A 16343-nucleotide genomic window follows, 5' to 3' on the forward strand; every position below is an offset into this window, starting at 1 on the left:
GTGGGAAATTGGCGCTAATTTCCAAACACCTTTATTCCTAATCAATCCTAAATGCCTAATCATAATCTGGAAAGGCTTTTTTTTACTAATCCTAGCACTACTCGTAAATCCCATATTCCCCGCCGACATCCTTTACTAATCCTAGCAGTACTCGTAAATTCCATGTTAAACCTACTATAAATACGGTCTTCTACATGTTTAATTTATTCGTGTTTATTATTGTTTTAATTTAATTATCATACTGAAAAGCAAAAACAAAAAAAAACATGGAGGAAGATCAGCTATGCGTTCCTTCTTAAACAATGATGGTTGAGATCAAGGACATTATGAGCTTGAAATTATATAAATGTCTTAAAGAAAATGATAAGGTTGATGGTGAGGTCCTCTTGATATTCAAGCTTCGTAACTGTGAGTATGCAGGTCAACCCCGCATGTCAAACCATAAAATCATCAGCCATCGTTCTAAATACACTCAAGTATCTTTGGAATCTCAAGGGCTTTATAATGTAAATGATGATCAGTTTTTGAGGACCGTTTACGAGGTTGTTTCTACGGTTGATTTATTCTTTTATACTAAAAATGATGAACAATTAGCCTCCACTTTAACTCGTTTAATTAGGAGTTGTTATCGATTTAGTCTTGGCATGTTGAGCGCGTTGGGTGATTATTCTTTGGTTTTTGTTGTGGAAGTTGGAAGAGCGTATGCTACTAAAGGTTATATCGAGGCTATACAGAGGATATTGTTAGATGATCATTCGACTAAGAGACTAGAATCAAGTGCTGATAATGATAAGGAAAAGGGTGAACAGGTGATTGTTGATACCTCAGTGAATAATGGAGATGAGTTAGATGACAAGGGTTTTGAAGAACCGAGTATGAGTAATGAGATGGACAAAGACGAGATGACTGATGGTGGGAGGAGGGTGAAGACGAGATAGATTGGGAAACTATTGAAAAGGAACAAAAAGAGATTAATGATATAATCAACGAGGTAAGGAGTTGGCAACAATTACCTAATGATTCCGGGTTAATCTTAGAAGAGATTAAGCCCTTAATTACATATGAAAATTTGAATTGGGATATTATTGGGGATGAATATGTGATAACCAACGTAGAAAAGAAGCGGGGTGAATGTGCTATTTGTCTGTCACCCTATACCGGAAAGGTAAGGAACAATCCTATTTTCACATGGAATCAAGAGACACACTGTTACACGCTTGTCTTATTGGGTTGTGGACACTCGTTTCATCATCGTTGTATATTCAAGTGCCTCGAAAAAAATCCGACCTGCCCTTTATGTAAATCGGTCGTTTGATTATAGTGATTGACGTGAAAGAACAAGATGCTTGTAATTGTAGGATTATATTGTATTTCAGTTTTTATCAATTTCATTCTTTGGTAAAAAGTAATTATTTCAAATTATATAACATTTTTAAGATCATTGATTTGTGCAAGAATTTAATTTTGTGATGAACTTTTTTAATTTTGTGGAACAAGTTAGGCCTTACGTAGACCTGTCAAAACAGGTCAACGGGTCGGTTTCGGGATGAAAGTAACCAAAACGACGACTATTGTATGCTTCGTACAAGTTAAAAATGTGTTGGTAAATGGTATACACAGTATAGTTAATTTTCCACAAACAAAACTGAAAGTACCAAAGTTAAAAAAGACTGAATCTTGATACACTGATGTATATAGGACTATCTTTACAGAATAATGACATTATCTGCCTAGTAATCCTAGATCCGAACCACAATAGCTGCGACCAGTTACAGACCTGGCGAAAGGGTCATCAGGTCTGGTCAGTTAGTGTATATTATTCACTTTGGACTGACTACCGCAAGTCAAGCTAGTTTTGTCATGTCTAACAAATTGCGTCGAGCCATAAAACAACTTGGTCTATAGACGGTCTTTGCCTTGGATCTTTGTTTAAGCAATTACATGCAATTCCGAGAACCTCTCGCACCTGCTTTTCGTGATCTTTCTCCCAAATTGTTGTATCTATTACTTCCTCTTCCTTCCCTTCTGATCTCTTCTGGAAAACCCATGAAACCAAATCCCGACAATTTTTCCCTTTGCATACTTCAACAGGTCTCCGACCAGTCAAAAGTTCCAATAAAACGACCCCAAAACTGTAAACATCCCCCTTGAAGGTTGCAGTTAATGTCTGACCATATTCAGGGGGAATATACCCTAGAGTTCCCACTAAATCAGTTGTTACATGGGTATCATAAGGACATAATAGTCTCGAAAGGCCAAAATCTGCTAAATGCGCTTCAAATTTCTCGTTCAAAAGAATGTTGCTTGATTTGATGTCCCGGTGGACTATGTTGGGCTGACAGGCCTTATGCAGGTATGACAGCCCATGGGCCGCACCTTGGGCAATCCTCAATCTTGCAGTCCAGTTGAGTATAGATCCCCCATCGACACACTCATGCAACCAGTAGTCCAAGCTTCCATTTTCCATATAGGAATAGATCAACAATTTGTCATCTCCTACTTGACAGTATCCCTGTAAGGAAACCAAGTTTCTGTGTTGTGCCTTTGATAAAGCCTCAACTTCTGCACGAAATTCTCGTTCCATTTGGCCACAATCTCCTGAAAGCCTCTTTATAGCAACCTTGCTTCCATTTGGGAGGGTACCCTTATAAACAAGGCCAAATCCCCCACAACCAATAATGTTCGCCTGACTGAAATTATCAGTTGATTTCAACAACTCGCCAATCGTGAGTTCCTTGCAATCCGAATCATTCTGGAAAAGAACCAATTTTGCTACAACGGATCCTTCGGTGGGAAGACGGCCTGTCTCCTCATCAAGATAATCCATCGTCACTCCGGGTTTTCTTACGGACATTTTCGACAAAATGATGGCTAAAAGCAAGGCGATAGCGACCCCAATGCTAAGCGCTATCCCAAGGACGGTTTTTCTACTGTCTTTATTGCTAGTTCTAGAAGGATGGATTCTCGGTCCAATACCTACATTGGTACAAGGAGGAGCTTGAGTTGACCCACATAGGCCCAGGTTTCCCACAAAGCTGGAGTTAGGAAATCCCTCGAACTGCGCACTTGTTGGTATAGGTCCCTCTAAATCATTATGTGCCACACTAAATTTCGAAAGAAATGTAAGATTATTCAGTGATGAAGGTATTGATCCGTGAAGATCATTGAAAGACAAATCCAAGACTTCGAGATTTTGCATGTTTGACATCGATTCAGGGATCGTGCCTGTAATGTTATTCCTGCTAAGATCCAACACGAGAAGTTGCTTTAACCTTCCAATATCCGGTGATATCGTCCCACTTATTCTATTGTTGCCCAAGTATATGGAAGGTGGAAAACTAGAGACTTGGTTGTACTGCAAGCCATAAGCACTTTGGCTCCTCTTTACATACAGTGGGATACCATTGGCTGGAAAATCAACAGGTGCATTGCCACGTGGAGAAATCAGGCTCTTAAGCTGCATCATAGTTTCCGGGATTTCTCCTGAGAATGTATTATTGGAGAAATCCAAGTAAAACAAATTTTCCATCTTCCCAATCCAAAAAGGAATGCTGCCATTTAAGTGATTCCACGACAAATCGAGGACTTCTAATGTTGTACAGTTCAGCAGCCAAACAGGAATCTCACCTTGAAGGTCGCAGTTCCCAAGAGCCAGGACCCTCAAGTTATCAAAACCAGATAGGTTTTCCGGAATTTTTTCACCCTGAAAGTTCCTAGTGAGAATAAGGGTAGTAAGATTTTTGCACTGCTGAAGAGTTGTTAGTGCGCTTGTCAAGTTCGACAAGGTATTGTTTGACAAAGAGATGAATGAAAGAAATGGGAGGGTCCCCAAACTTTCAGGCACCTCACCAGTTAGCTCGTTCTTAGCAATGCTCAAAGTTGTTAGTTTCTTGCAACTAGAAATGGAAATTGGAATTGAACCAAGGAGATGATTACTGGCAAGATCAAGCACAGAGAGATTAGGTAGACCAGTAAAATCAATGTCAATGTTACCCGAGAAAGAATTATTTCTAAGATCAAGAGTTTGAAGCAATGAACAATTAGAAAGGCTAGCAGGCAATTTGCCGGAGAATAAATTTGTATATGCACTTAATTGCTGTAGTTTGGTCAAGTTACCAAGCACGTCAGGGAAAGGACCAGAAAAATGATTAGCTGAAATAACTAAGGTTCTAAGATTTACGAGCTCACTAATTTCTTCACTAATCTTGCCAGAGAGATTGTTCCAAGATATCGAGAATTGCTCGAGCAAAGGCATAGAATAGATAAAGCTCGGGAATTCACCAGAGAGAAAATTGTAGTCAGCATAAAGCTGTTGGAGAGATGAACTGCAGTTCTCAAAGCTGTTAAGAAAACCCGTAAAATGGTTCAAGGATATGTCAATAGTCCTAATCTTACTCAAACTACAAATTCGAGAACTGACTTGCCCGGTGAAAGAATTGTTGCTAATGTTGAACACAACGATATCAGGAAAAAACCCGAAATCAACCAATGACCCATTAAAGAAATTGCTAGAAAGATTCAAGGTCTGAACATTATTTACACCAGAAAAAGCACCCACTACTGATCCCAAAAGGCGGTTATAGCTGACATCAAGATAAACCAGCCTCCTCAAATTTGACAACTCAGGCGGTAACCCGCCTTCAAGATGGTTGTATGACAGATCAAGCATCTCCAATTGGTCCAATTGACCAAGAGAGGTTGAAATAACTCCTTTAAGACCCTTTTTCCTAAGAATCAACTTGGTTACTCTACTTGTAGCTAAGCCATTATTATTATTATCACAGAAAACACCATCCCAATTACAACAACTTGAGTTATTAGCCTCAACCCAAGTTGACAGTAATTGCCCATCTGTAAGATTACCAGCAAATTGCTTTAATGCCAAAAGATCATTAGAATCACATGCCAGTGTTAGGGTTTTAAACCCAAGTACAAAACAGATCAAACAAAGCAATAAAACCCGTTTAGGGTTCGGAATTGGCAGACAGTTCATGACCACCATTTGATCGAACAACCCTAAAAGTTTCCAACTTTTTTTCACATCAAAACAACCAACATTATAATCCATGAATCCCACAAAAAAACCATAAATTCAATTTGCTAAAGCATGGGATTAAAGATTAAATTAAGCAACTTTAGGGTGAATTAAAGTCACATACCCATGTTAATGCTACCAAATTTGAGTGAAGTAAACCAAATACGGAGTAAATACAACTTCAAGAGTATGAAATGTAAATTAGTGTACAAACTGAGAAAAAGTTGAAAACTTTTTAACATTTATCAACCACCCAATAGTTTTAATTGAAGAAAAATGGCATTAATAAGGCAAGAACGCTACTTTTAAGACTTTTTTTGGGGGTTGCGAGTACAGAGAGTAGTACAAAAAATTATGGAGGAAAGGAGGGAAAACAAAGCAGGAGTGATTTGACTGGAAAGGCAAAAGGGAAAAGGTTTGGAAACGTACGAAAAATGTCAAGATTATGGTACTCCAAATTTAGTGTTGTCAAAAAAAAAAATGAGACAAAAGACTTGTATTGGTCAAAATTGTGACATAATAGGCTGACTTTGTTAAGGAAAATCCATTATTCTTATACATCTAGCTTGTCTAATGTCAATGGTCAAATGTTTTTGAGTCAATAAACTGATTTTTAGATTATAGGGCTAATAGGGTTGAATATTTGAATGTAATTTAGGATCGCGATTTTTTGCAATATATAAGAGAAATTATAGTCATACATAATTTTTTTTTTATTTGCTTTTTAAGTATAACTAGTTTTATACATGTGTAACAAAATTGCACGGGATTATATATTCAATAATTTAATCAAATGCATAAATATTAAAAACAAAATTCCAAATAATTATAACTTAAAATACTAATATAATTAAAGTTATCGAAATTTTTTTTTTTTTTGAAAATTATCCCCTTCATATATAGCTATGTAGGAATAATTATTTATGCTTTAATATATACATTTTATAATTATACGTTAATCTTTTTATAATACATTAAGAAAGCATAATATAGTACTCCGTATTAGGTATTTATTTTAAAAAGGTAGGAAATAGAGTAGAGTACTAAATTAAAGAAAGTATGCTCTACCAAAATAAAAGTTTTTCAAGTCTTGAAAATTATTGGTCAATAGGAATGCAACAAATAACTTGGCTTTTATATTATGTAAATACTTTTTTTTTGGTCAAGAGAAGCGGAATACATCCAAACTAGAACTAAACGAACAAAAGAAGCAAAAATAAGCTAAAACAAAAACAAAGCAACCAACTAAAACGGAAACATAGGTACGAAACGAGGCCAAGCCACCCCTCCCATGTAGATATTAAGAGTATCGAACTTTTATATTTTATAATGTAAAATTATAAATATTTACTCTACAATTTATGCATTCATAAGTGCTTAAGAGGGAAATCATGTATATATAGAATTGAATAGAGGGAGTTTCTAAAAATTAATTAAAAAATTATAATTACAATGTCTGATCACTATATTATTCGATTTTTTAAATAGTTTTGGACTTTAATTTCAAAGACATTTTGGTCCAAAAATTAAAAAACTAACACTATTAAATTCCTCACAAAAGAGTTCCATATGATTATACATTTCATTATATTGACTTATATTTTGAGAAATATAGAAAAAAAAAAAATTTGTTGTTGATAAACATATATACGTCATTCTTATAAAAGTCGAAAGAATAACATACATAAAACCATAATTTAAAATATCAGATTACCAAAGTTAGTATAGCTCAAAACTCATACTATCAAACTAAAATTAGTTAAATTTTCAATGCATCAAACTAATGTTAGTCAAAACCTCTAAAAAATGTAGAAATTTCCAACACAAATCCAAATGGATTAATTGTCAAAAAGGAGGTGAGAATGTGAGATCCATTGACAAGGCAAAATAATATAAGTCTCGCGTACGTTGTCATGACCTAGGTAGCACCAAAACGGACACGAATACGACACAGACATGTGATATAGTATCCCATGAAATTTAGGACATGGGACACGTTATTTATATTGAATAAAATATATATTTTATGGTTATAAATAACGTATGATTTTAGTTTTGTAATGTATTTGATATTAAATTTGAATAAGTGAAGGTCGAATTTGACTTTGACTATAACTGATCCTCATTTCCCACCCAAACTCATCTCCTAATCAATCTATTTTGACACTTTATTCCTATGTCCAAACTATAATATGTTTAGGCAAGTGTCCAACGAGTGTCGGGTGCCCAGGTGTCCGACACGGCGTTGGACACATGAAGGCTAATTAGAAGGAGTGTCCGTGCTACCTAGGTCATGACTCGTGAGATTAGAACCATCAATATCTAGAAGTGTAACTTATTAATACTCATACTAATTTATTTTCAGAGTAGTAAAATATATTTTCTCCATTTTTTAATTATCATCCCATTTTTATTTTTGTTCAGTTTTTTTTATTATCGCCCCACTTCTTTTCTTTCTATTTTAGTATATTTGTGTTTTTTACCAAATGACTCATAATCAAAGGGAATAAGGGTTTGGGTAAATATATTGGGCTTCCTACGGATTTACAAGGGTCGAAAAAGGAACTTTTCAAGGGTTTTATTGATCAAGTCATGAAGCGTATATCATCGTGGAATGGAATTTTTCTGTCACCGGCGGGAAGGTTAACCTTAATTTCTTCTGTTCTATCAAATCTCTCCACTTATTTTCTATCGGTATTCAAAATACCGGTAAGTGTGATAAAGAAGCTGAATGCCCTCTTGTCACATTTTTGGTGGGCGGGCTGTAAAGAAGGGAAAACTATTCACTGGTGTAGTAAAAAATTCCTTAGTCTTCCAAAAAGTGAAGGTGGACTTGGTGTACGAAACATTGCATGCCTGAATCAGGCAATGCTCGCTAAGCATGCTTGGAAAATCATAAGTGGTCATAACTCTATGTTATGCCGTGTCTTCCGGAAAATATTAGTAAGGACTTGTAATCGGTCGCATATTTTGTGGAGAAGAAATGGCAACAATTTATCTTGGGGTACTAGGAGTATTCACTATGGTTTGGAGTTTGTTCAACATCATATAGCTTGGAAACCGGGTTTAAATTCCAACTTGAATGTCTGGACGACTAAGTGGGTTAATGGGGAGTGTCCGGAACCGAGGAATGAATTACTATCTTTGGAGTCGGTAGAGCTCCGCAACACTGAGATTAGGGCTCTTCAAAACTCGTCTGGTACTGGGGAGGATCTTTCCTGGAATGAAGACCTTGTGAGACAAATCTTCGCGGAGGAAAGTGCGAGCAAAATTTTAGCCATGCCTATTTGTGGATCGCAGATGACAGATAAAGTGTTCTGGTTACATAATAATAAAGGTGAATATAGTGTGAAAAACGGCTATGGCATTATTCAAAAGTCCTATATGGAGCGAAATGGATCGAACAAAGATAAGACAAGATTGGATAATGATGATCGATCCTTTTGTAAAAGTAGGTTGTGGCAATTACCCAGGACCACCTATGTGGAAAATTCTCGTGTCGAGAATTATTACTGACACCCTATCGGTTGGTAGTAACTTTGCCAAAAGGAACTTTGATTTGGATCATAATTGCAAACTCTATAATCATGATGGGAGGGTTTTGGAAACAATGGAACATCTGTTTCGGGATTGTGAAGTTGCTAGGAGGATATGGGCTTGCTCTGATCTTGGCATTCGATACGACGTACGTCCGACTATTGGTTTAGCGAAATGGGTCATAGACTAGATTCGCTATCTCGACAAGATGGTTGACGCGGAGCTCCGTTTGTTGCGCTTCCTTGCAACCTTGTGGTGCTTATGAAGTACTAGAAACAGAGTGTTGTTTAGGGGGGAAGTCTTTCATCCGATGGTGTTCCTTAATTCTTGGACGCAAGTGGTTAAAATTGCAGACCAGGCAATGGAGAATGTGAAGAAGGATGATCGGAGGGACCATGAGTCCGGATTTCTTTTATAAAAACTTAGAATTTAAATCGAAAATAAAGATTAAAATAATTTTGAAAACCGAAGTAAAACTTAAGGGTCCAGAATACCTTAAAAGTGAACCAAGTATTAATATATATGAAAGTTATTGGTAAAAAGGTATAATAAATCCAAAAAGAAATAATTTTTTAAAAAACTAAATAAAAACTTAAATATCTCAAATAACGTCAAATACTAAAAATCCACATGTATCATTGCCCTCCATTGTGCCCTCTCCGTCACCATTCCTTCATCCAGCCCGAGAAATCTCATATCGTGTTGTATCACTCTCAGCCATGTCTGTTTTGGTCTCCCTCTAGCCCTAGCAACCTTTTCTGTTGCCCAGGTCTCCAGCCTCCCAACTGGTGCGTCTATAGGTCTACTTCTCACATGGCCAAACCATCTTAGTCGGTTTTCCATCATCTTGTCCTCTATTGGCGTCAATTTCACCTTTTTCCTAATCACTTCATTCCTTAATCGATCTTTCCTTGTATGCCGCACATCCACCTCAACATACGCATCTCCGCCACACTCATCTTTTGAATGTGGCAATGTTTCACGACCCAACACTCGGAGCCGTAAAGTAAGGCGGGCCTAATCGTCGTGCGATAAAATTTTCCCTTTAATCCTTGGAGCATATCTTTATCGCATAAAAACCCTGTAGCACTTTTCCATTTCAACCATCCCGCTTTAATGCTATGAGCCACATCTCTGACTAACTCCCCATCTTTTTTAATAATAGATCCTAGATACCTAAAGAAATATGACCCCTCAACAACATTTCCATCGAAAATGATACTCCCCACCTCTGTCGATCTCGACCCAGTCATGTTACTGAACTGATACCTCAAATAATCGGTTTTACTCCTGCTTAGGCTAAACCCACGAGTCTCAAAAGTATGCCTCCACATTTCCAACTTTCTCTCGACCCCCTCTTTCGTCTCATCAATCAACACAATATCATCCGCAAACATCATACACCAAGGGATGTCGTCCTAAATATCCCTTGTCAGCTCATCCATAACTATAGCAAGGAGAAAGGGGCTAAGTGCGGAACCTTAATGCACCCCAATGGTGATGGGAAATTCTTCCGTTCTCCCAACATTAGTGCCAACACTTACACTAGCACCCTCATACATGTCCTTTATGAGGTCAACATATTTTCGAGACACACCCTTTCTCGCCAAATCCCGCCAAAGTACTTCTCTCGGTACCCTATCATATGCCTTCTTCCAAGTCAATAAAAACCATGTGCATGTCTTTCTTCTTGTCCCGATGGTGTTCCATCAACTGTCTCATGATAAAAATCGCATCCATAGTCGATCTCCCAGGCATAAATCCAAATTGGTTATCTGAGATGTCTACACCTTTCCTAAGCCTTTGCTCGATTATCCGCTCCCATAAATTCATCGTATGACTCATAAGTTTAATTCTCCGATAATTGGAACACTCTTGAACATCACCTTTATTCTTATACAAAGGGACAAGAGTGCTTCTCCACCAAGTTGATGACATCTTGTTGGTCCTTCAAATCTTGTTGAAGGGCATGGTTACCCATTCGATTCTTTTCTCCCCCAGGCACCTCCAAACTTCTATGGGTATATCATCCAGTCCCTGGCCTTTCTTCGACCCCATCTTCCTTAACGCCTTTCTAACTTCACTCTTTTGTATTTTACGCACAAATTCCCGATTAACCATACTTAGTGTTACTTATACATCCCCAAAACCTTCCTCCTGATGTCAATTGAATAAAGTATCAAAGTAATAACACCATCTAGCTTTTATTTCGTCATCCTGAACCAGAACCTTATCGTCCATATCTTTCACGCACCTAACTCCCATAATGTCCCTCGTTTTACGGTATCTTAAGCAGGCCAATTTATAGATATCCTTCTATCCTTCTCTCGTGTCCAACCTAGCATACTCTTCTTGGTTAAATTTTTACCCTCGCATCACGCACTGCCTTTTTAGCGGCTCGTCTAGCCTCCTTGTACTTTTCAAAGTTCTCATCACTCATGCATTTCCCCAAAACCTTATAACATTCACGCTTTGTCTTTATCGCTTGTCTCACCTCATCGTTCTACCAAGATGTGTCATTACTTAATAGTCTATTTTTTTTTATATTCCCCTAACACCTCCCTCGCCAAATCCTTTACAACATGCTCCAATTTTTCCCACGTTGCATCTATATCTTTCTCCTTACAATCCGACCAAATATCGTTACTTCTGACCTTATCCAAAAACGCTTGTTGGTTTTCCCCTTGTAGCTTCCACCACTTGATTCTTGCCTCGCCAATTACCTTTCTCTTCCTCCAGTCTCTCCTACCTCGAAAATCAAGCACCACTAACCTATGTTGTGTTGCGGTACTTTCACCGGATATGACCTTGCAATCGGTGTACTCTTTCCTCCACACATTCCTTACCAAAAGGAAGTCAATTTGACTAGCATTTCCTCCACTCCTATAAGTCACCAAATGAGAATGCCTTTTCTTAAACCAAGTGTTCATTATACCCAAGTCACATGCTAAAGGAAAATCCAATATGTCACTTCCTGCTTCATTTATCTCCCCGAGACCAAAACCCCCATGAATGTTCTCGAAGACAACTCGACTAGTACCCATATGCCCATTGAGGTCACCACCAATGTTCAATTTCTCTCCAATAGGGACTCGTTCTACAACCTCTTCCAGATCTTCCCAGAAGGCTCATCGAAAAGAAACATCCAATCCTACTTGAGGTGCGTAAGCACTTATGACAGTCAGCATCTCATGCCCTACTACAAGCTTAATGATCATAATCCTATCACTCTTTCTCGATACTTTTACGACATCATCGATGTAATCTTTATCAATGACAATACCCACTCCATTTTGACTTTTGTCCTTACTCGTGTACCAAAGCTTATAACCCCAAGGCGCTATCACCCTTGCTTTTATCTCCGACCCACTTCGTCTCTTGTAGACACATTATATGCACCCTCCTCCTTTTCATAACTTCCCCTAACTCAGTTAGTCTCCCTGACAAATAGCCAATATTTAAATTACCAAAACGTAACCTACTACCCTTCCTAAAGTCATGCCCTGATTTCTTTACCCGCTCTTAACCATGCTTTCTGGATCCAAACCCATTTGACACCACATCCATACTCCGAGGTGGCGCGTCGCTTTTGGGCGACGACCTAACAACCCTTGCATATTTTTCACTACACCCGAGCCTAGAAGATGTACCGCACCCTTGCCTATTTGACACCACCCCCAGGTGTAAAGGTGGCGCGCCACTTCTGAGCGACGACCTAGAAACCCTCACATATTTTTCACTACACTCGGATCTAAGAAGTGCCGCACGTCGCTTCTGAGGAGACGCCACAACGATGTTCAAATTCCGATTCATGTCCATAAAATGTGACTAAGTTTTTATGCTGGCTGCCACAGACTTACCGCAACCCTCCTCCTTTATCCGGGCTTGGGATCGGCAGTGAATACCTGAAAACACTCAGAGGCGGAGTTATGACTCATAATTTCTCTAAAATTACAAAAAATGTCATTGATATAATGGGTGATATAGTTAATCTATCTTACTTTATGCCCCCACTTGACTAGAGCAGGTAATGGGTCGTGTCGTGACGTGCCGACTCATCGTGCCCAACCCAAAATTTGTCCCAACTGATTATCGGATTGTCATGCCGTGTCGTGGCAGGCCCGAGTTCTCATTCCCCGACTGTGGCCCGCCCCTGGCCCGACCAACCACGACATCGGGTTGTGCCTGGCCCGTGGTCTGGTTCGTGCCTGACCCATAGGCTGACCCAATTTTCTAATTTTTTTTTAAAATGTTATTTGATTTATAAATAATTAATATAAGTAATAATTTAATGAAATTTTAATATATTTAATAAGTAAAGTTATTTATATTTGTTTATTAGTTTGGATGTCCGTGCGTTAAACGGGGTAATTAACTTAGTTAAAAAAATTGGTTATAAGGTCTTAATATTTACATCTTATGTCTAATCATTTATTTAGATATGATCAAAAGTCAAAACATCTTATTTAAGAGACGCAAAAGATGTTAGGTTGATACCTAAGTTCCAAGGATGCCTCATATTTATAATCATAAGACCACTACATCTTATGTTTATCTTTCGATGTGGGACAATTCTATTATTTTTATATAATCCTACATTATTTTTCAATGTGAGACATATAACATACTAAGAAGTACACAATTTTATATATGTACAAATTATATGAAATCTATACGCTAATGATATCATTTTTACCACGAATCAAATTATGTTATTTTCATAATTTTCTTAATGATATTTTTTTGCCAAATGAAATGTAAATTTTTTTTTATAAAAATTAGAAACATCATGTGAATATAATATAGGAAATAAATTTTATAATAATTAAAAGATTCTCCACTTTATTTTTTACATAAAAAAATATTATTTATAATACTTTCCTAAATTATTTTTTAAGATCACCCCACCTTATGATAATTTTCTGATGTGGGACAATTCAACTATTTATATGTAGTATATTTACCACACCTACATTATTTTTCAATGTGGGATAAATAACACACGAAAAAGTACACCATCTTTTTTGCACCTATTTCGATATCCAACCCGATTTAATAATGAGAAAATATTATACTATCTATTTATATTCGTACATTTTTTTTCATTTTTTGTCATAATTAAAATATGTACAAATGATATAATTTAAATTACATTTTTTTTCCTAACACGACTTTTAAGATGTAATTGAGGGAGCAATAGAATATATAAACAAATGCAAAATATTTCCTTTTTCTGTTGCGATTTTGATTAATGGTTAAAAATTATGATGTATTTTAGTTACTCAAATGTAATGAGGCATAATAATTACCTATATTTGAAAGTTAAAAAGATTTAATTCTACTATTTATCAAAGTAAAAAAGCTCATTATTGATTTGTTTGTGGATTTAAGATCTTTTTATGCAACACTTCATTGTATTATAATTCATAAATTTTCTATTTTAATGCAGAGATTATCATTAAATGACACAAACAAATTTATGTATATTTAGCACCCATTTTATTTTTTAATTATGACTTTGTCTTAAATAAAGTTATTATACTATCGATTGTCTTAAAATAAACATTATAATATCACTAATATAGTAATATATAATCGCTTTTATAAATATCTACGTGATTAATTTTTGTATGGTATTGTTGTAACTAAGGCTTGCCGTTAATACAAACTCTTATAAGAACTCTCTAAGATAATTTTTAAGCGATTCAAAAGATTTTGGGTTGATACCCCTAAGCTATGACTCATATTTATAATCATGTGATACCTCACCTCATGATAATCTTCTAATGTGGGACAATTCAACTATTTATATGTAGTATATTTACCACACCTACATTATTTTTCAATGTGGGACAAACAATATACTTAGAAATACACCATCTTTTTCACACCTAAGTCGACATCTAACCCAGTTTAATAATAATAAGAAAATACTATAAGAGTACTATTTATTAATATTCGTATAGTACATTTTTTTTTAACTTCTTATCGTAATTAAAATATGTGCAAATAATATGATACTATATTCTAATATTAGCATTTATTTACCATGAATCTAATTATATAATTTTTCAAAAAAAAAAAAAATTTATGTTACTTTTTTGCTAAATGAGATGTATAAGTTTTTATATAAAAATTATAAACACCATGTGTAGATACCTCATTTCTGCACCTCCCGCTAACCACCCAGTGATGATTAGGCCGCATGTTTAGCATATATCGCGATTTTATGACGTTTCGTAAATCGGTTAATAAAAGGTAGCTCAAACACTTGTGTATACCCCTTGGTTGTCATCTAGGTGTCATTACGGTCATTTTGGCAGTAATTAGAGTACATTTGGAGTCCGGCTCAAAAACCGTCTTCATTTCCTAAAACCGTCAAATCCCGAGTCAAAAGCAATGTGCTTGTCTACCTAAGGTTAGGATGTCATAAAATGTTATGGGTATATCTCATTTTGAGTCTCATGTCACTTCTTTGGGCTAAACTTAAAGTTTACATTACAAAATGTGCATTTCATTTAGCTAAAATAATAACCCGACCTTTAGGCCCATTTTACGAGGTGATAACGACTTTTTTGGGTCAGGCCTATTTCACAGAAAGTTCTAGATCATTCTTTTAGCTTTCCAACGCCACTGAAATTACCTTATTCCAAGTCTTGTAGAGAAAGTTATGCCTAAAATACGATAGGCTGTCAAACGCGTTTTCTACGTGCAAAAGGAACCTACCCGGGAAAGGACGCAGTAAGTGTTGCGCCTCTTCCAAGGGACGCAGCTCCTGCTGCGCCTTTTCTCAGGGCTTTCTTTTTGTCCAAGTTTCCGTGTTTCAACCTAAGTCGGTTATTTCCGGATCTTTCCTGTATTCTACCCTTACCATAATTCCTCCGTGTGTTTAGTATAAATAGGGAGCTTCGTTCCTCATATTTCTCACGCGAGTGTCCGCCCTTCTCTTCTCCCTTTGCATTCTAAAACCGTTCTCTTGCTTATTGATGTCTACGTGCTTGAACTTTCGACCACGTAAGCTTGGATCCTTCTGAGTACCAGTCTCATTTTGCATGACCGACCAATTTGACCACTACACCATAATCAATAATTCAATTTATTTTAAATCCTTTTTCAAGGGCACTTTCATATTTGCATAGATCGAGTCGAGTTACCACTAAAAACCGATTTAGTTAAATTTTGCGACGCTAACATGTAAGTCTGAGGGTGTAAATCCCACTTTTATTATTGTATTTTATCTTTGTATTAATTATTGTAAGATTTACGTCGAAAGCATGTTTAAAACCGATTTACAAAACCTTTTATCAAACTGTTTTTATTTAATTAACAGGAGACAGACGTCGAGAAGAAACGCAGACACCGTGCCTCTTCCCCGAGGTTGCCGCATTTCCGCTTTTCTTCTTCTTCCTTTGTTCTCTGTTAATTCGTATTCTTTCTTTCGTCTTTCCGTCTTTTCCTCTTATTTCGTTCGTATAATAATTTTAATACATAGTTCTTAAATAATTTATCATCCTAATCCGACGTAGATCCCTAATAATCAATATTAGCGGATTTTCGTCATTAACATCAAACCCGGATTTTTAGAGACTCGATTCGTTCATATCAAGTTTCTGAGATTCGACCTTTTGTACATGTTTTCGTCCGTCTTTTACATCGTTTCAATTTAACCTAATTCGTTTTCATTCACTTTAACTTGTTTGTAATTCGTTAATTAGTTATAATAGTCTTAATTAGTTTTTATCTCATGTTTTATCGTTTTTATGACCAAATT

General features: G+C 36.4%; 1 protein-coding gene across 1 annotated transcript; it reads right to left on the minus strand.

Moving 5' to 3' along the window:
- Positions 1 to 1652: 1652 nt before the first annotated feature.
- On the minus strand, positions 1653 to 5466 carry LOC141617121 (phytosulfokine receptor 2-like). The gene has a single exon (XM_074434296.1). The coding sequence runs from the start codon at positions 5066 to 5068 to the stop codon at positions 1865 to 1867; it is 3204 nt and encodes a 1067-aa protein (XP_074290397.1). The 5' UTR covers positions 5069 to 5466; the 3' UTR covers positions 1653 to 1864.
- Between the last annotated feature and the right edge of the window lie 10877 nt (positions 5467 to 16343).

This window comes from Silene latifolia, chromosome X (assembly GCF_048544455.1).
Source record: "Silene latifolia isolate original U9 population chromosome X, ASM4854445v1, whole genome shotgun sequence".
NCBI lineage: Eukaryota > Viridiplantae > Streptophyta > Magnoliopsida > Caryophyllales > Caryophyllaceae > Silene > Silene latifolia.